The following is an 18,831-nucleotide window of genomic DNA, read 5'->3' as shown; positions in this document are numbered from 1 at the left end:
CTGTGTCCTCGGCGGTGGAAGAGAGCAGGTGGACAGATGTGGGGAGCACAGGGATGGACAGGGGGCTCTCTCAGCTCCCTCTTGTTTGAAGTCAAGCGAGAGGCAGGGCCCGGACTCCCTTCCAATCCCTGCTGCCCAGCCAAGAGTCAGCCTGCAGGAGCTGCCCCCAGCCCCGCCCCTGCTTCTCCAGGCAGGCCCTTCCCACCACCACCACTACACCTGGCCTGGAGGGTCTGTGGCTATGCAGACACAAGGGGCTTGCTTGCTTTCCTTCTTTCTTCCTTTTTTTTTTTTTCTAAGATTTATTTATTTATTTGAAAGGCAGAGTTACAGAGAGAGAGGGAGAGACAGAGAGAAAATCCTCCAACCACTAGTTCACTCCCCAAATGGCTGCAATGAAGCCAGGAGCTTCATCCAGGTCTCTCATGTGGGTGGCAGGGGCCCAAGGACTTGAGCCATCTTCCGCTGATTTCCCAGGTGCATTAGCAGGGAGGTGGATTGGAAGTGGAGCAGCAGGGACATGAGCTGGCGCCCATATGGGATGCTGGCATCACAGGCACAACCCACCTACCTTTCCTTCCTTCCTTCCTCCCTGCTTTCTTTATTTCTTATCTCTCTCTCTCTCTCTCTCACCTGTCTAGTGTTTTAAAGACCAGTTTATATAAAAATATTAAAATTTGGGAATCTCACATAAAATAAAACAGAGTTCCATCTTCTAAGCTGAGCACCATACATGCAGCTGTGGTGGACACAGGCTCCGCCCTCTGCAGCAGTTCCCCTGTTCTCCCACTCCGGTCAGGCTCTGAGCCCGTGGCAGGCAGTCGTTGCTGGGGACAGGGGCTCTGGCAGTTGGCTGTTCAGTAGTACACCTGTGTTCCTGGGGCTGCTCATTTTATGAAGAGAAAAGGTCTATTGGCTAACTCACCGTTTGGAGGTTGAAACCCCAGCATGGCCTGCCTCACTGGTTTGGCATCTGGTGAGGGCAGGAGACGGCAGTGGAGGGTAGAGGAGGGGACCCTTGGCAAGCCGGGAAGCGGAGAGGCCCTGCCCCAAGCCTCTTTCAGAGGGCTCATCACCCCCAACTCACTGAGCCCTGCTTCTAAAACCATAACTGCAAGAAGTTTCCACCCCACTGAATTTATGACTTCAGGTGAAATCCCAACATGAGCTTGGGGACCAAAGCATAGCAGAGGTCAAGTTCCTCTCCGCCTAGCGGGATGTGGGAGGGGGTCTCAGGGCTGGTGTGGCTCCCCTGCCCCTGCTCACTCCTTCCTGTCTGGAGGCCCCAGGCTGCCCTCCTCTGCAGGAGCCCAGGCTGGAAGGAGGCCCTTGAGTTAATATTTGTTTGAAAGGCAGGCAGGCAGAGAGAGAGGGATCTCCCATTTGCTGGTTCACCACCCAAATGCCAGCAACAGCCAGGGCTGGGCCACGTGGCTCCCAGCAGCAGGGCCTTTGCTTTCTCCCCCAGCCCTGCCAACGGTGGCCGCACCTGCTCAGGCCTTGCCTACGACTTCCAGCTGTGCAACCCCCAGGACTGCCCTGATTCCCTGGCCGACTTCCGCGAGGAGCAGTGCCGCCAGTGGGACATGTACTTCGAGCACGGTGACGGCCAGCACCACTGGCTACCCCACGAGCACCGGGATGGTGAGGCTGGGGGCGGCGGGGTTCAGCACAAGGGCCTGGAGGGCTGTGTGGGGGTGAGGGAAGGCGACAGGGCTGCGCGAAGAAAGGAGCCAGAATATCCTGCAGGGCCGGGATGGCTGGGGACAGGCGCTGGCGTCCGCCATCGCCATCTGGTGGACGAGCCCGGGGTTGCAGTGCTAGGTCAGCCAGGGATGAGGCGGAGCTGACCCGGCCAAAGGATCTGCCCTGTTAGGCAGGACTCTGAGTTGCAGGTGTCAGAAAGACGCGTTCAAAGCAGCTTCAGCCACACAGAGCTGCGAGGATCCACGGACGCCGGGATCCCTCTGCTAACAGAGACGTCTTCCCATAAGGAAGACATCAGACGTGACATTCCATTTCGGTCCCCGGCCTGGGGGATGGAACTTGGAGTAGTGTCTGCTTTTCCCCAAGCGCGGGGCAGGGGAGGAGGCAGGTGCGCAGGCAGGTGCGCCTGCCCTACCACTTCCGGTCGTTGCTCTCCGTGCCAGTTCAGGGCTGGAGGTCCGCCCGCCGCAGGGAAGGAGCGCTCCCTCAGTCCAGGGCAGGGCATCAGGACCAAAGGCTCCTGTCCAGGGGACAAAGCTAGGAAGTTGGTGGCCGTCACCCGTCCTGGAGTGCAGGATGCGACGGGGCGGCAGGGAGGAGGGGGTCTCCTAAGAAAAGCCTCCTGGGGTTCCCTCCTTGCGGGAGGGCTCCCCTCGCATGAACCCAGGGAGCCAGCGGGAATGGGAGCGGTGCTCCCGCGCTCCCGGCTGACGCCCTGCCTTCCGCCTCCCAGCCAAGGAGCGCTGTCACCTGTACTGCGAGTCCAAGGAGACCGGGGAGGTGGTGTCCATGAAGCGCATGGTGCACGACGGCACACGCTGCTCCTACAAGGACGCCTTCAGCCTCTGCGTGCGCGGGGACTGCAGGGTGAGTGCCGCGTCCCCGGCTCCGCTTCCTGGGGGCCGCCTCCCCCTGCTCCGGGTTATCTTGGGAGCATGCAGAGTGAGCAGGTGTTGGAAAGGGCAGGCGGAGCCAGGCAGACCCGCTTCCCCATGCCAGGGTCTCAGGTGCCTAGGATCCAGCCCGGGAGTGTGAATTTGTTGGAACTCCTAAGGGGGGAGGGGTGTGGTGGGGGGCTGGGTTCAGGTTGCGCCTGCCCGGAAGTCCTGACCCCCGCAGTAGACTCCGATCCTGCGACCAAATTCTCAAAAGCGGATGCAGACGGTGCCTTGTTCTCACTTTACGGAGGGGACTGAGTGACGATGCGGGGATTTATTCCTTACCTTTCTCGGGATGGGGCCACGCGGGGAAGCAGGCGGAGGCGCTGGAGGCAGAGGACGGGGTGGGGAGCCGGGGCCACGGCCTGTATTGGGGTCTCCTCCGGAAAAGCAAGGCAAAGCTGACTGACGGCTGCGGTTGGCTCCTTTGAAATGACGCCAGCCAACTCTGGGCTTCAGAAGCGGCGGACTCTGTGTCAGTGCCTGGGCCTGGCATGGCAGAGGGCAGGAGAAACAGGCTGGGAGTGTGGGAGGCAGATAAAGGGGGTGTTCAGGCTTCACACTGGGGGTGGTGCTTTGCACATCAAAGCTATGTTGCTCCCCTGGGAAGAATTTTCAGCTGACCAATCGTGGGGAGTTATAGGACAGGACCGGGAAAACTAAACAAGATCGCAGGCCGTCAGCAGGGGGCGCCTTTAGCAGTAGAAACAGCTGTAGACGGTGTCAGACCTGGGGAGCTGCCTGCTGGGAGAACTGCGCTAGCTAGCTCACTGGTCTCCAGGGGACGTGGCTGCAACTTCACCCCTAACCTTAACAACAAAAGAAGACTGGGTCAGATAGCCTATTAACTAATGGTGAGTTTTGAAGGGATAAAAGCAGGTAGCTAAATTTTGCATGATTTCTGTGTGCATGGGATCATATTGCGAAAGAAAAGAAAGGAGACAGAAAAGAGAGGCTTAAAACACACCAAGGATGGGCATTAAGGACACGGACTGTCTCTGTTCTGACGGCACCGGTGAATGTGAAATTCCTCTCTGGTAAAAACAGAACAGCAATAGCCAAATGGGCCCTGGGAGTCTTCCAACCCCAGTGACTTTGACCAATGCACATGGCATCTGGCTATCAAATTCCTACACTGTCCGCCACAAAGGTGTGCGATTAAAGTCACAATGAGGGAACGGCACTGCGGCATCGTAGGTAAAGCCGCCACCTGCCATGTCAGCATCCCATATGGACACCAGTTCGAGTCCCAGCTGCTCCACTTCCGATCTAGCTCTCTGCTATGGCCTGGGAAAGCAGTGGAAGATGGCCCAAGTCCTTGGGCCCCTGCTCCCATGTGGGAGACCAGGGAGAATCTCCTGGCACAGGCTTCGGATTGGCGCAGCCCTGGCTGTTGTGGCCACTTGGGGAGTGAACCAGTGGATGGAAGACCTCTCTCTCCATCTCTTCCTCTCTCTGTCTGTAACTCTGACTTTCAAATAAATACATAAAACTTTTAAAAAAAGTCACAGTGAAAGGAAAGAGAATGCATCCGGAAGGTGAAGATTGCAGCACTGCATGGAAGGTTACGGCCACGATGCAGCGGGGCAGAGACCCACGGCCCTGCACCCATGCTCGGCACACATGGCAGTGGCTCAGAAGACAAGCACGCAGCCTGAGGCCACGTGCAGGGGCAGGGGCCACGCCCTGGGAGCATAAGAACGCACCTTTCCAGATGCCGTCTGAAAACCGCACTACAACAGGGCGCTGAGCTGAGCTGACCTGAGCCCCGCTCTCAGTGAGAGGACTGCCTCAGACAGGATAGGGGAAGCCTTGCTCAGCAGCTGCCTACCCCTGCCCACGGGACGTTACCTGTGGCCACCATGGCGTCTCCACCGGGTGGAAGCGGAACCTGAGCTGTCAGCCTCCTCTGGGCCCTGTGATGGTGGGCAGCGGGGGTATGGGGCTGTCCCCCGCCTGAGCCGCTCTCTGTGCCGTTAGCTCCGTAAGGATCCCAGGTAAGACACAGCCGGCCATTAGGAGGACCTGGCCTTCGAAGCCTTGTCTGCGGGGTGTCACTGCCTGCCTGAGGCCAGGTGCGTGATGCTATGATGCTGGATGCTGAACCCCCCGTCACAGTCGGGGACTTGCCGAGGATGGGATAGATAGATAACAGTTTTCTCTGGAACCATACAAAGAAACACGAGCATGTTTTTTGTACCGATTTCTTTAAACTCTGCTCACTTTCAGAAATGCATCAAAAAGCCTAAAACCAATGATCACATACTTCAGCCCTCACAGGGCAACTGCTTTTCACCTTTTCAGGGTCTAGAGGCTCCTGCCAGCGATGTCAGACCAACATTAGAAATAAACATGCAGAAGAGAGGAAGTGAGTCCCTCCAAGTTGGGGTAGAAAAGTTTTAAGGGAGAATTAGTTCTGAGCTTCCTGGCAGCCAGGGCGAAGAGGGAAATCTGTGATGCTGTTGTGCACTCTGGGGTGGCCAGTGGGAGCAGCCCAGCCCAAAGGAGAGGTTGTGCCTGCTGAGCTCCAGAAAGGTCAGTCTGGGCATCTATATGGAAGCATCCTGGGGCAGCAGCTTCAGCCAGTGACAAGCGGGGGCTCCGCCCTAGGGAGCTTCTGTGACTCGGGGCAGAGGCACTGCCAGGATCATGGGAAATCAACTCCATTGTGCTATTACCTCCACCAGGTGGCCTGGAGCAGAGGAGTGCCCCAAGTGCCCACACCCCCTCTAAGACAGACGGGGAGTAAGCCTTGGGTGGGTGCCCTGGAGGGGCTGTCTCTGGCGCATGCTGTGTGGACACCCCTGAGAGAGGGCCGTGTGAAGGAGCAGGGCCAGGAACAGCCGCAGAGCAGGGGTGTCCCCCGGGGCCTGCTGCGCCCTGCTGGCACCATCTGAGGACAGTGGCCCCTTGGGCTGCGCCGTGCTACCTTTCAGGTTACACTTCCCAGCGACAGCACACAGCTTGCCCACAGGCGAGGCATGCGGCTCTGTCTCGCTCCAAAGCCTGGCTTCCTTTCCTGGCCATGGGCCGTTGGGGCAGCAGGTGCCAGGGCCCCTGGGTGAGGAGGGGGCATGTGGGCCGCTCACCTTCCCTCCCCCTGCAGAAAGTGGGCTGTGACGGGGTGATCGGCTCCAGCAAGCAAGAGGACAAGTGCGGCGTGTGTGGTGGGGACAACACTCGGTGCAAGGTGGTCAAGGGCACGTTCACGCGCTCCCCCAAGAGGCACGGTGAGTCCTGTCCTGCTGCCTGGGCCTGTGTTGGGGTGGGGGGCCTCCAGCGTCCTCGGCGCTCTGCCCTGCTGGCGGTGGGACCCTGGGAAGGGCAGGTGCAGGAGGAAGCCTAAGTCAGAGACAGCTTGAGCCTCTTGGTGGGGGAAGGGGGAGTGGTGAGGGAGAGGGAGAAGGGAGCCCAGGTGACAGGGCAGGCGTCTTTATTAGAGGTCGACCTGCAGAGGGCGCCTCCCCCCCAGCCCTCCAGATTTGCCCAGCTGCCTGGCTGTCTTGGTCCCCACTGGCCATCAGCAGTCCTGCCTGGGTAGTGCAGTTCCACCTGTGGCCTGGAAGCAGGACCTCTGGTTGGGGCTGGGGGCCACGGGTTCCAGGGAGGCAGGCTCTGGGTGAGCCTCTGCCCGGGGCTGGGCACTGTGTGAGTGAGCTTTACTGAGCTGTGGCTTAGGCAGCCACCAGAGGGCCCAGACCACATGGCACTGTGCCCTGGCCAGGACACCACAGGAGGGCAGATGGACAGGGGGGCGCTATCGTGGGGAAGGGGCCAAGCACACAGGCGGCACCACTTCCTGAAAACCCACTCTCCAGAGCCCCCTAGGACCTGACCCCCCTCCCACCAAGCCCCACCACTTCAGCACTACCACACTGGAGACAGCTCCCAGCACCGCAGCCCCTGGGGACACAGGCACACACCACACCCAAGCCCAGCTTCCGCCCTCTGGGCAGGCCAGCACCTGCTGGCTGCATCTCTCCAGGCCTCAGTCAGCCCGCCTCTGAAATGGGGAGAAGCCACTTTGGTTTGCCCCCGTGGAGCAAATACGTGGTCTGGGTAGGCCTTTTAAGTCAGGGGCTGGGGGCTGGCCTTGCCACAGCCCCACCAGAGAGGGGGTGTCTGATGATATTTGCAGAGGAAGCAGCTGAGAGTCCACACAGGCCAAGCGGGGTGCCTAGGGCCTCAGAGTCACACTCAGGAGGGACTCGGGCTGGACCGTCCGCAGGTGGTTTCCAGTGGAGGGGGCTGATGGGGTGTCTGGGAATTGAAGATGAGCAGAAGGGCTATGGCGCAACCCAGGTCACTGTCACTGTCCCTCCGGCCCCTCCCCGGGTAGGCGGGCAAAGCCTGCAGTGGAAGGGCCTTCGATGGTGAGGCCCCTGCGCATGCCGCCTGCCTTCTCACTGGTCCCTATCTTCCTACATCCAAACAAAGGTTACATCAAGATGTTTGAGATCCCCGTGGGAGCCAGACACCTGCTCATCCAGGAGGCAGATGCCACCAGCCACCACCTGGGTGAGTCTCAGGGCCTGGACAGCTCAGCCTGCACAACACCTGGCTCTTCTGGGGTGAGCGGAGTGTGGGGATCACCTGGGTGATGCAGCCCTCGCTGGGAAGCATGACTGCAGTGCCACCTGCTGGCCCGCCTTTCCTGTGGCCCTCTGCCTTGGCGATGCTGGGTTTGGTCCCTCCCAGATCCCTGGTCTCAAGGCCAAGGTGGGGAGGTATGGGGAGCTCCGTATAGCACACTCACCAACCTGAGGGCACAGGGGCCAGCTTGTGGAGGGCCTCACGCTGTACTGCATATGTTCCACTAGTTTCATTTGAAATTCAAAAGATCCCATCTCTCTGTTTCAACAACTCTGCCAGTCCCACCAGCTCCGCCTGGGAGGCGGTACATTCCCAGGCCACCCTGACCCTCAGCGGGGTCTCCACAGCCATGCCCCCCACCAAGGGCTCCCAGACCTATTTCTGAAGAACCACAGGGCCAAAGTGAGCAGTGATGACCACTGGGGGTGGGGGAGGGGGGAGTCTCCTGCCCCAGTCCTGGCCCCACTCTTATCCCTGCTCCTTGGCCAGGGGCCCCCAAACTGCATGGTCTGGCACCCCCAGCCTTTCCACCCCTCAGAGTGCAGCAAATACTCTGCCAACTGTCAACACTCAGTTTTTTCTGACTTATTTTAAGAGGAAACTTTCTATCACTACCCTAAAGGCAAAAGCAGTACCACTCGCCTTCCATAGAAGGTAAAGCGGAAGTCAGTTCTCCAACAAAAAGGCACTCTGCCGGAAGCCAGCTCCCACCAAGGGAGGCATGCTGGGAAGAAGTGGGAAGGCTTGGGCCGCAGCGGGGCCCACACAGATTGTGGGGGCAGGGGCTCCCCTTGCACACCCTGACCCCCCACAGCCCCCACACTGCACGGAGCATGGCCGCTAGACAGCCAGTGAGTGTGCCCAGTGGCTGGAGGGGCCTCGCCAGTCAGGCCAGCCCCTCGACAGTCAGTGGAGAGTGGGTGGGGCCGCAGTTTCTGATGGGGGCCCTGCCTTTCCCACTGGATGTCTGCTCAGCACCGTGGCAGGAAATCCCTCTGCCCTGGCAGGCCCCTACCCTCATGTCCAGCAGGTGCACCTGGCCAGCCGGCCCCAGGGTCCCTAGGCGCCCACTGAGTGCTCCAAGGAGGATGGGGGAATGTGGCCGGGGGCAAGGCCTGGGCAGAGTGCTGGACTGCACAGAAGGACACGTGTGTGGATGGACGGGCTGACAAAGAGGGCATTGCAATCCCCTTGGAGCCTCAGGGTGGGGCTGGGCTCCCAACGCCATGCGGGCTGTCACTGCCCAGGGGCAGGCCCTGGCCAAGGGCATCCAGGAAGACTGGGGCTCTACTCCTCCTGATCCCCCAATTCTCCCATGCCCACCCCCCTTCCTCTGCCCAGCAAACTGTGGACCTGGGCCCAGCACTTGGGTGACATGGTGGGGGTGGGGGTGGGGGATCTCTCTTTGCCATTCTCAGCCGTCAAGAACCTGGAGACGGGCAAGTTCATCTTAAATGAAGAAAATGACGTGGACCCCAATTCCAAAACCTTCATTGCCATGGGTGTGGAGTGGGAGTACAGGGACGAGGATGGCCGGGAGACACTGCAGACCATGGGCCCCCTACGTGGCGCCATCACCGTGCTGGTGAGTTGGTGAGGGTGCTGGGAGTGCTGAGGTCCACAGCGAGGACCAGACGTGGGCCCATGCAGGAGCCGGAGCTCCAGGTCCTGCACAGCGCCTTGGGTGCCCTCAGGGTCTGCTTTCTGAGGGGTTGGTTTCCCACCCCGGTGACATCCACGCTGGCCTCCGTCAGGCGTGTCCCTGATGTGCTCTCACATTGAAACCCTGCCCTGCCCCCGGGGCGTGACATCATGTGGGCTGCACTTGACCCAGACCTCCTGGGTGGTGGAGTCCTGAGTGGGCTTGAGTTTACAACCAGTTTTTAAAATGTAGCTGCAAGTAAATATGAAAGTCACGTATTTTGTGACACAATTCAAACACTACAGAGGAGGTGCCAGTCCCTTACCTGTGCGGAAGCTCCCTGAGGTTGGGTTTAATTGCTCAGACCCTGGCGTTCCAGGTGTGTTTCTTGTACCTGGGGAGCAGGTGTTGAGTCTGCTGCCAGGCACCTGCAGGTGTGGTGCATCCACCTGCTGCTCCGTCTTCCTGCTGCAGTTCCCACCAGGCAACAAGCACCCTTCAGGCAGTCTGCTTAGGGTCCCAAAGTTGCGTGTTTGTGTGCTTTGGTGAGGGGTGACTTTCCTGTTGCAAGCGGCCACTCAGGTGCCAAGGTGCTGCCTTGTGGCCCTGAGTCCGAGCAGACTGTGGTGTGTCTCACTGGCACCGGTGTCTCACAGGCACCAGTTACTCCACTGCCGACCAAGTTCAATGTCAATGCGTCACCAGTGGGCATTGAGCAAAGGGTCTGCACTCACGAAACAAGATGACGCTGACTGGTTGGTTGATAAAACTGTCCTGACCCGAGGCTCAGCAGGACCCAGCCTGGAGCTCAGGTTGCTGAACCAGCTGCCTCAGAGGGCACTCACAGCTGACCTGGGGGGTTTGGGGGGAGTGCAGGTGATCCCGGAGGGAGACGCCCGCGTCTCGCTGACATACAAGTACATGATCCATGAGGACTCGCTCAATGTGGATGACAACAACGTCCTGGAAGAGGACTCCATGGGCTACGAGTGGGCCCTCAAGAAGTGGTCTCCGTGCTCCAAGCCCTGTGGCGGAGGTGAGATGTTCAGGCGTCCACCGGAGGAGGAGCAGGGGGTACGCCTGCGGTGGGAGCGGCAGCCCTGGGGCCGGGGCGGGGGCTTCCTGACCCGTCAGTGCTCTCTGACTGTCAAGCTGAGGCCATGTGCCAGCTACAAGAAGACTGGCTGCCATGGCCAGGGAGGATGGCCCATGGCAGTGACTTCCACCTGAGCTGGGAGGGGCAGTGGGCAGGTATCAGGGCAAACGCGGCCTGGCAGGAGGTTGAGGATGGAGACACCCCGAGAGGTCCCACCCTCCAGTTCATTCCAAAAAGCTTCCCAGACCTTCCTGGGGCAGGGCCAATGCAGAGGGGCCCCAGCTGGCCACGACCTGAGTTGCTGCTTGGGTGGGAATAGGAGGTCCAGACGCACAGGGAGCTCCTCGCGGCTTTGGGGGACCGGGTGAGTAGGAGGGTGCAGGGTCCCACCACTGGAGGACAAGGAGGTGCTCACCAAGGGATGGGGGCCCACTCCCCAACACAGGCAGATGGAAGAGTCCTCCTCCATGAGATAGCACCTGTGGGCCCAGCACCCATCCCATCCCTGCCTGAATCTCCCAGGCACATCTTGTTGCTGACCCCTTGTCTCGGGAACCTGTCCGCTGTTATCTTCCCAGCCCCCCGGGGCCCTGTGTGTCCACCTGTCCACTCCAGACCTGAACAGCCCCCTCTGCTTTTGGAGTCAAAAGCAAACTTCCCTTGGTGAACCTGGAGGGCTCATGCCTCCTCACCATCCTCTTGGCGCCTTCTACCAACCAGTGCCAGCCCCGCCCACTCCGGGGCCAGCTCCAGACACCCAGACCACTGACATTGCGGCTCTTCTTTCCTGCTGTGGGGGCTGGTGACATCGATGTTGAGCAACACCCCAAGTATCTGCCCATGAGATGCCCACAGCACCCCTGCCCCTGCTGTGACAGTGGCAAGGGTCCCAGCTGTGGTCTCGGATCCCAGGAGAAGAGGTGCCCCCCTACTGGGAGTTGTTCTGTGAGCTGCAGTGGGAGGGGCTCAGGCCCTGTGCTCCATGCTGAGTGGCTGCAGCCTCCTGCCAAGCCCTGGCCCCTGGTGAAGGGTTGGGGGAAGGTACATCCTGTCTTAGCCGGCATGAAGCCAGAGAGCAGGGGAGTGGCCAGGGTCTCCTCTTCCAGCTGCCTGACCCTGTACATCATCATAAGGGCAGGGAGGAAAAGGGGGGGGTTGGCTCTTTGTGGAGCTCTCTCCTCTGTGCCCCCTCAGAGGTACCCCTCTGAGTCCCCAACCAGTTCTCTGTCTTCAGGGTCCCAGTTCACCAAGTATGGCTGCCGCCGGAGGCTGGACCACAAGATGGTGCACCGGGGCTTCTGCCACGCCCTCGTGAAACCCAAGCCCATCCGCAGGGCTTGCAACCAGCAGGAGTGCTCCCAGCCCGTGTGAGTGCCCGCAGCTGCCCTGGAGGCATCCCCCAGCCTGGCCCAGGGTCCTCCTTGGGGGAAAGAGGCCAGAGGCCGCTGGGCCTCCCGGGAAAGGCCATACGGGATGTGGAGCCCCAGGTTCCAGACCTGACCCTCCCAAGGCACTTGATGGGCTTTCTGGGGTCTTGGATGGTACAGCGCAGCTTCAGATCTGCTAAGCTGAAACAGTAATGTGCAACTTAGAAATGACATTTGCGGGGAAACTGAGGCCGCGCAAGACCAGCCTGGCTCCAGTGCCGTGTAAGATGGTCCCTAAGCAGCAGCTTTGCTCCTCAGACCCTGAGGCTTGGTCGGGCTGCATTTCTGGGCCCAGGCTCCCTTGGCAGGGCCCTGCTTGGTAAGTAGGTAGGTGGGAGGTATGCTGAAGGCAGGTGCGGAGACAGAGCTATGCGGAGAGGCAGGGCTGTGCAGAGAGAGACAGGCTGCTCTCCAGCTCTGTCCAGAGGGCTTGTGATAGCAGCAGCAGCTGAGGCTCTGGGCCAGGGCCAGGGGTCTGAGGAGGTGTGGGAGGTTGTCAGAGCCCCTTAGCTCTGCCTTCTCCACAGCAGCCCCGTGTCCCCTGGGTCTCCCAGTGGCAGGCACCCTTGAGACATCCTCCAAAGGATCTGGGGCCGTAGTGCCTCCTCTGTCAAGCCTGGGCGGCTGGCAGCTTTGCAGCAAGAGGAGAGGCGTGCATGGCAGGAAATCGGGCCACCCTCTCTCTGGTCTGTGTCCACCTAGGCTGCAGCCCAGGGGGCAACTGACCCGGCCTGCTCTGCCCCCGGCAGGTGGGTCACAGGTGAATGGGAGCCGTGCAGTCAGAGCTGCGGGCGGACAGGCATGCAGGTGCGCCCCGTGCGCTGTGTCCAGCCGCTGCACAACAACACCACACGCTCTGTGCACACCAAACACTGCAACGACAACCGGCCCGAGAGCCGCCGCGCCTGCAACCGTGAGCTGTGCCCTGGTCGGTGGCGTGCTGGTCCCTGGTCCCAGGTAAGCCACTGCAGGCCGTGTCCCATGGGGCTCAGTGCACCAGTGGGCAGCATGAAGAATGTGTGTGGTCACTGCGCTGGGGAAGGCTCCTGGGTGCTACTGGGGTCTGGAATCCCAGGAAACTGAGGGTGCAATCCAGTGTTTAGGGCCCCTGAGAACCGGGCCCCGGTCTCAGAAGGCCAGCCACGCCCGCAGGAAGGGAGATGAGAAGGGGGAAGGGCTGGCAAGAGTAATGAGGGTGAGCGGATGGGCTAGAGGTATGCTCTGGACGGAGGCTGGGACTGAGCTTCGGCCAAGGCCACGCCAGCCAGCGCTGACCACCAACGCACTGGGGGTCCCCAAGGCCAGCCTTGGGCCCTGCGATCTGCTACAACTTACACTCAGACGTTGGGTGCACCAAAATTAACTCATACTTTAAGTTCCATTTCCCTTTTACTTTCTGAAGAGCCCTTGTCATTCTTGCAGCAGTCAGGTATGACGTCATGGGTGGAACCTGGGAGTCTGGGGTTTTTGTTAGGGGTCGGCCTGTGTGATGCCCCACCTCCAGCCCCCCGCCCTGGCCCCAGAGGGAAAGCAGGGGATTGCCATGAAAATCGCCTTGCTGGTATAACCTCCAGGACAAACTGCAAAAGCAAGGCCCTTCCCTGCCCAGGAACTGCCCAGGGGCCGGTCCTGAGAACAGGCCTTTCTCGGGACTGTGCAGGGCGTGAGCAGCCCAGCCTGCGTCTGCCCTTCCCACACCTGTGGCCCGTTCCCAGCATGGCGAGGCGGAGCGGCTGTGGTGAGTGAGGGCGCTCTTGGTGGAGCCTCTGAGCCTGAAGAAAAGGCAGGGCATCTCCTGGGCTTGGTCAGAGATCTCCCAACAGCCCCCAGCACACAGCAGCTCCCCGGGGGCCTCTGGCCTCCTACAGCAGGCGATATGTACAAGAGGCTTCAAAAAGGTCACGCAAAATTCATGTTATGCAAAACGCGTGCATGGATTTCTGAACTTTTACACCAAAAATTCCATCCACAAACTTTTTTTTAAGAAAATGCATTATTTCAATAGTTTTATTTTTTGCACACTACACATTTACAAGTTTTATTGTTTATATATAGATATGTTTTATAGATGGCTCTATTTGAAACATATGACTTTAACATTTTGATCAAATTTTAGTCCATTTTCCACTAACCCAAGGCTGTGCACTTTATAAAGAAAAGAATTTTTTTAAAAATGTATCTTTATCTAAAAGGTTGTTAAAGAGGGAGGGAGAGTGTTCTATCCTGTGGTTCACTCCACAAATGGCCGTAACAGCCAGGGCTGTACTAGACCAAAGCCAGGAGCCTGGAGTTACCATCTGCGTCTCCTGTGTGGATGGCAGTGGCCCAGGTACTTGGGCCATATTGTTCTGCTTTCCCCCCACCACACACTAGCACGGAGCTGGCCTGAAAGTGGGGCAGCAAGGACTCAAACTTGCCATATGGGATACCTGTGTTACAGGTGGCGGCTTAACCCGCTGTGCCACAACACGAAATCCAGAAAAGAGGTATAAGTCCACAGTAATCGAAGCTCAAGGGCTGGGTGCCGGCATTAGCTTGACTTTGGTGAGGGCCTGAGCATGCGCAAGGTGGAGCAATCACATGACCAGACCAGGAAGCAGTAGAGAGATGGGGAGGGGCCAGCAGTGACTTCCCAATAAGCCTCACCTTTTAAAGGTACAACCACCTTACATCACCACAGTGCACATGACCCTTGGGGGATACCCCAAAACCATCTTCAAACTGTAGCAAGAGGCAGGGCCCTCCTTGAGAACACAGAAGTACCAGGTCCCATGCAGGCACTGCACATTTGTGTTTAACTCACAGTAGCTCAGAGACTGACCTGTACATCCCGTCTTTGGAGCCCCAGGAGATGGGTGGCCGCTGAGAGTAGGGCAAGTTCGGACCCTCACTCTGCCCCAGGGCCCACACTGCCTCCGTGTGGCACATGCAGGGTGCGGTCCTGGGCTCCTCCAGCTCTTCCAGGCCACGGGATCCCACATGGGAGGTAAACCCTGACCAGTGATTCTCCCCTGCAGTGCTCCGTGACCTGTGGCAACGGCACCCAGGAGCGGCCGGTGCTCTGCCGCACCCCAGATGACAGCTTTGGCATCTGCCGGGAGGAGCGGCCAGAGACAGCCAGAATCTGCAGGCTCGGCCCCTGTCCACGTAAGAATCGATGGCCCCTGGCCTCCAGCAGGCAGCAGCAGAGGGCGAGGGGGAGGGGGGGGGGGGGAACATGTGTCAGGTGCACCTGCCCAGCTGGGAGGCAGGCGGGGTTTCTCATTCCCACTGTGCTGCTCTGTTGTCTAAGCTCAGGGCTGGAGCCATGGGGTGGAGATGCGTGCAGAGCAAGGTGTAAGGGAGACAGCAAGGCCTAGAGGAGTGGCGTGAGCTGGGCGTGGGCAGGGCAGCTGGGGCTGCTTTGTCCCCAGGGGTGTCCCCTCCCCAGGATGCCAGGGAGCTGTGGAGCTGCTCTGCCTGGGAGAGGGAGGACAGGGTTCCAGCTTGGTTGCCCCAGCAGCCTCTCTCTTCTCTCCAGGAAACATCTCGGACCCCTCCAAGAAGAGCTACGTGGTTCAGTGGCTGTCCCGTCAGGACGGGGACGCGCCCGTGCCGAAGATCTCAAGTAACCGGCCCGTTTATAACTCTGCCTCTGCCCTCCAGTGCATGCCCTGCGCCCTGTGGAGCTTGCCTTGGGCTCCCCTCCTCTCTCTCTCTGGGAAGCTGCCCTGACCTCCTTGAGCTCTCTCGGGTGAATCCTTTGCTCCCGGGCCTGTGTGCTCGGCGTTCTCCCGCGGAGCTTGTGCCTCCGGCTGCGAGCCAGGGCCAGCCTGGCAGAGGCATGGCCTGGGGCCCTGGCCTCTTGTCTGGGGGCCCGGGACCTGATTGGCGATGGCTTGTAAAGGGGCAAAGATCCGTCGTGGTGCTGGAGGGGCCAGAGGCCCAAGTGCGAATGTGACCACTTCGCCGCCGTGTGACCGCCTCGTGGGGCCACATCCCTCCAGGCTGAAGCTGCTGGCCGGAAGTCCAAGGGGAAGCCCGCCCCGCCCCCCTTGCAGATGCCGCCCGCCCGCCACGGAGGCGAGGCCAGAGGGGGCTCTGGGGCGTACGTTGTTTTTTCCTCACCGTGCCGGGTGACGGTGACCCAGCCCCGAGCTTCCGGCGGTGTCAGGGCCTTCCCGGCTGCCACTGCTGTTGCTGCTGCTGCTGTCCCTTTGCTGAGTGTGTCCCTCTGACTTGTGAAACCATGGCCTGCTTCCGTCCGGCCCTTGCGTCTAACTTACACAGCCCTGCCCCTGTGCCCTGTCCTCTCAGGGGTCCGGGTCCAACAGAGGAGGCGTTGGGGACCTGTCCCTCCAGTGGGACATCGGGGACACAGCACTGCTTCCATTCTCTGTCCATTTGCTCCGATGGCCTCTCCTCGTTGTGTGCACATGACCCTGACCCCAAGGTTGAGAGAGAGAAGTTGTCTGCTGTGGCTGTGCCTCACCTACCAGTGTGAACAACTACAGAATTACCTCAATTTTTATTGCTTTTTTGCTTAGAAAAAAACTATGTAGAAAATGCCTTAAAGTTGAAGGATAACAGAATGGGCTGCTAACTCCAGCTTCAGAGGGTAGGAGGCAGGCAGGGAAGGTGTAGGGGAAGCCGGTCCAATTCGCCCACCTCTTGCCGAGGGTAAGATCCGAGCGCCGGCCGCGGTGCACGCTGCGCATGCGCGCCCGCGCCCGAGACTCAGGCGCGCTCCTCAGTCCGTCTTCGCGGGGAGGGGGGTCCTACGCTGCTGCCCACCTGGCCAGTCGGCGCTGACTGTTGCGTGGAGCCTCCCTGGAGGGTTCCAACAGCGAGGCCTTACACCCAGAGGGTGACACACCTGGGCCCTTAGCCGTGACCAATGTAGCACTCCCGCCCCCGGGGGCCCCCTGCCACCTTCGTGTAATCCCGCGTCCCGCTGGACCCCGCCACCGCCGCCGCCGCCAACCCCTCCGGCACTAATTACTGTTATGTAAATAATCGGTGTGTAACCGCCTACTACTAATCCTCACGACTGTTAACTCCCAACTTTGACGAGGCAATGTGAGTGACCCGCGTGGCTGCGCAGGTGCAGTTGGGTCGGGGCATCGTGCTCTCTGTCTATATGCACTTTGGTTTATCAGGGATATTTTATTAGTGTTTTGTATGTATTTAATGACGTGTTCCATAGGTTCCATTGTTGTTGCTTTTCTGTTTCTTTTCTAATGAGACCACGTTAGCGTGTGCCAAAGTGACTGTGAAAATGATCCTTTCTTCTTACTGGTGATGGAAAGACTTCCTGTCATGCATCTCACAAATAAACTCAATAAACGTTCAGTGAAACTGGGTGCTTGGGCTTGGCAAGCCGATGGCTCCTTCTGTTTGCCGTCACGGCCGACCGTGTGGCGCTGATTATCCGGGTTCTGCCTCAGAAGCCGTCACTGCCCACCGTAGGCGTTCGGGGGTATGTGCACCTGCGCAGGTACTTTTGGAAATAAGACAGCGGCCCCTGCAGGCTCCACGTGGTTCTGAGTCTGGGTTGGCCCAGGCAGAAGGAGACCTTGCAGGGCTGTGTGGGTCCCCTGGGGTCGGGAACAGCAAGTCAGATGGCTTTTTGTCTTTGGGACCCGCTCTGCTGGAGGGAAAGTGTGGGCTCCAGACCTTGGCCCCAGCTCCTGGCACAGTTGTCAGCCTTGGGCTTCCTATTCAGGGAACCCTCGTAAGGGGTTGGGCTAGCCCCAGGATAGCAAGTTGAGAGAAGGGCAGGGCGGCACTGGCTGTCTCTGGGCACTGCCTGTCCACTGCCTGTCCACTGCCTGTGTGTCTGCGTGTGCAAGTGTGAGTGAGTCTGTGTGTTGTGCATGCTTAGGGCTGCCCACCGCGTCTCCTGAGCTCTGGCCTCAGTGGTCCCCAGACCTGCCTATTTTGCTACCTTGCTGACCCGGCTGTGCCAGGAAGGGTAAGGAAGCATGGAGTAGCCGTGAGAAAGAAGGGCATGGAGCCATCTGGCAGCATGGAAACGGCTTCTGGGCACAGGCCCCAGCTGTAGGGGTCCCTGCAGCCGGGGCAGGTTCAGCTGCCCAGAATTCTGGTCGTGAATGGAAGGCGCCATAGCTGGAGGGAAGCAGGGAGCTCCAGAGAAAACGGCGTGTGCCAGCCTGCATCCCGCTCAGTCTTCTCTCCTGGCGATGAGTCAGGAGTCATTTCCCCATGCAACATCCCCCAGGCAGTGGCTTGAGCAGACGCCTGGCTGCCCAAGGGACATCCAGACTACCATGGGGGTACACAGAATGAAACAGTGGGCACCCCAACATTTGCCAAAGTGAGAGGGATGGGGATGATTTAGGGAGAGCACAGAATGGTCTCTTCCTAATTCTCTTGACCCGGACAGCCTTGGTGGGGGCCTGGGGGAGCCCCCGCTGGTGCCAGTCTCAGCAGCTCTCTCACACCTGCTGGTCTGTCTCCAACTCAGAGCTCTGCCTCCCCAGGATTTCAGGAAGTAATATTTGACTTGAAAGTGGACTTAAAATCTTTCTTGGTGTTCATGTTTAGGGTTACTTTTATATACTGCACTTGTTTTCCATAAATGGTAGCGGTATCAAGTTGCCTTCAAAAATCAGTGTGCAGTTAAGAAGGGAGTGAAGTTCAGGGACGCTGCTCGGTGCCTCCTGAGCCACGCTGGTATTCAGAGATTGCCAAGATTGTGGGAGCAGCCCGACGACTTTCATTTAGGGAAAGCGTGTTTACTCCCCGTGTCTGTTGCGGTTCACTAGGGGGCAAAGCTGTGGGAAGCGACTACAGCTGTAGATCGAGTATCGTAAAGGCAGACACCATGGTCCAGCCCTTTGGAGGTGCGGTGTGCATTGTATTCCTGTTGGGGCTTTCTGGTCAGTGAAACCACATCAGAGACACCGCCAGGGGCGGGGGCTTAGCTTCCTGGTTGTCAGAGAACCTCAGTGTTTGATTCCTGGCTGTGACTCCTGACTCCAGCTTCCTACTAATGTGGACCCTGGGAGACAGCAGTGGTGGCTCAAGTGGCTGGGTCCCTGCCACTCATGTTGGGGACCTGGATTGAGCTCTCAGCTCCTGGCTTTGGCCTGGACCACTCCAGCTGTGGTGGGCATTTGGGGAATGAGCCAGCGGATGGTGCTCTCTCTCCCCCCCCCCCCCATAAATAATAAGCATTCCATGATCCCTGCCATGGAGTTTTCAGGCATAGTTGGTGGGGAGCACAGCTGCCCCTGTGTCCACAGGGAGGGGTTTGGATCCGGGACCCCTACAGACACCAGAGTCTGTCCATTATGCAAGACACAGGAGGGTTTGCATGGACCCTACAATCCTCCTGTGTACTCTAAATCACCGCTAGATGACGCAGAACCCCTAATAACCCCTAATAACCCCTAATACGATGGAAAGGCCACGAAGATAGGTGCT

At 59.2% G+C, this 18,831-nt stretch overlaps 1 protein-coding gene across 3 annotated transcripts in view; it reads left to right on the top strand.

The window, feature by feature from the left end:
- ADAMTS2 (ADAM metallopeptidase with thrombospondin type 1 motif 2) overlaps positions 1 to 18,831 on the top strand; it is a 234,129-nt gene that overhangs the window by 212,181 nt on the left and 3,117 nt on the right. For all 3 annotated transcript variants that reach the window (XM_062188545.1, XM_062188544.1, XM_062188543.1), the window contains exons 12-21: positions 1,469 to 1,644; positions 2,441 to 2,574; positions 5,752 to 5,875; positions 7,083 to 7,163; positions 8,657 to 8,823; positions 9,757 to 9,916; positions 11,211 to 11,343; positions 12,153 to 12,360; positions 14,421 to 14,550; positions 14,924 to 15,010. In XM_062188545.1, the coding sequence (XP_062044529.1) occupies positions 1,469 to 1,644; positions 2,441 to 2,574; positions 5,752 to 5,875; positions 7,083 to 7,163; positions 8,657 to 8,823; positions 9,757 to 9,916; positions 11,211 to 11,343; positions 12,153 to 12,360; positions 14,421 to 14,550; positions 14,924 to 15,010 (1,400 nt within the window). The remainder of the gene's footprint in view (positions 1 to 1,468; positions 1,645 to 2,440; positions 2,575 to 5,751; positions 5,876 to 7,082; positions 7,164 to 8,656; positions 8,824 to 9,756; positions 9,917 to 11,210; positions 11,344 to 12,152; positions 12,361 to 14,420; positions 14,551 to 14,923; positions 15,011 to 18,831) is intronic.

Source organism: Lepus europaeus, chromosome 4, assembly GCF_033115175.1.
Source record: "Lepus europaeus isolate LE1 chromosome 4, mLepTim1.pri, whole genome shotgun sequence".
Lineage (NCBI taxonomy): Eukaryota > Metazoa > Chordata > Mammalia > Lagomorpha > Leporidae > Lepus > Lepus europaeus.
Note: the sequence above shows the minus strand (reverse complement) of the source record. Positions and strands in the feature narration are given on the sequence as shown.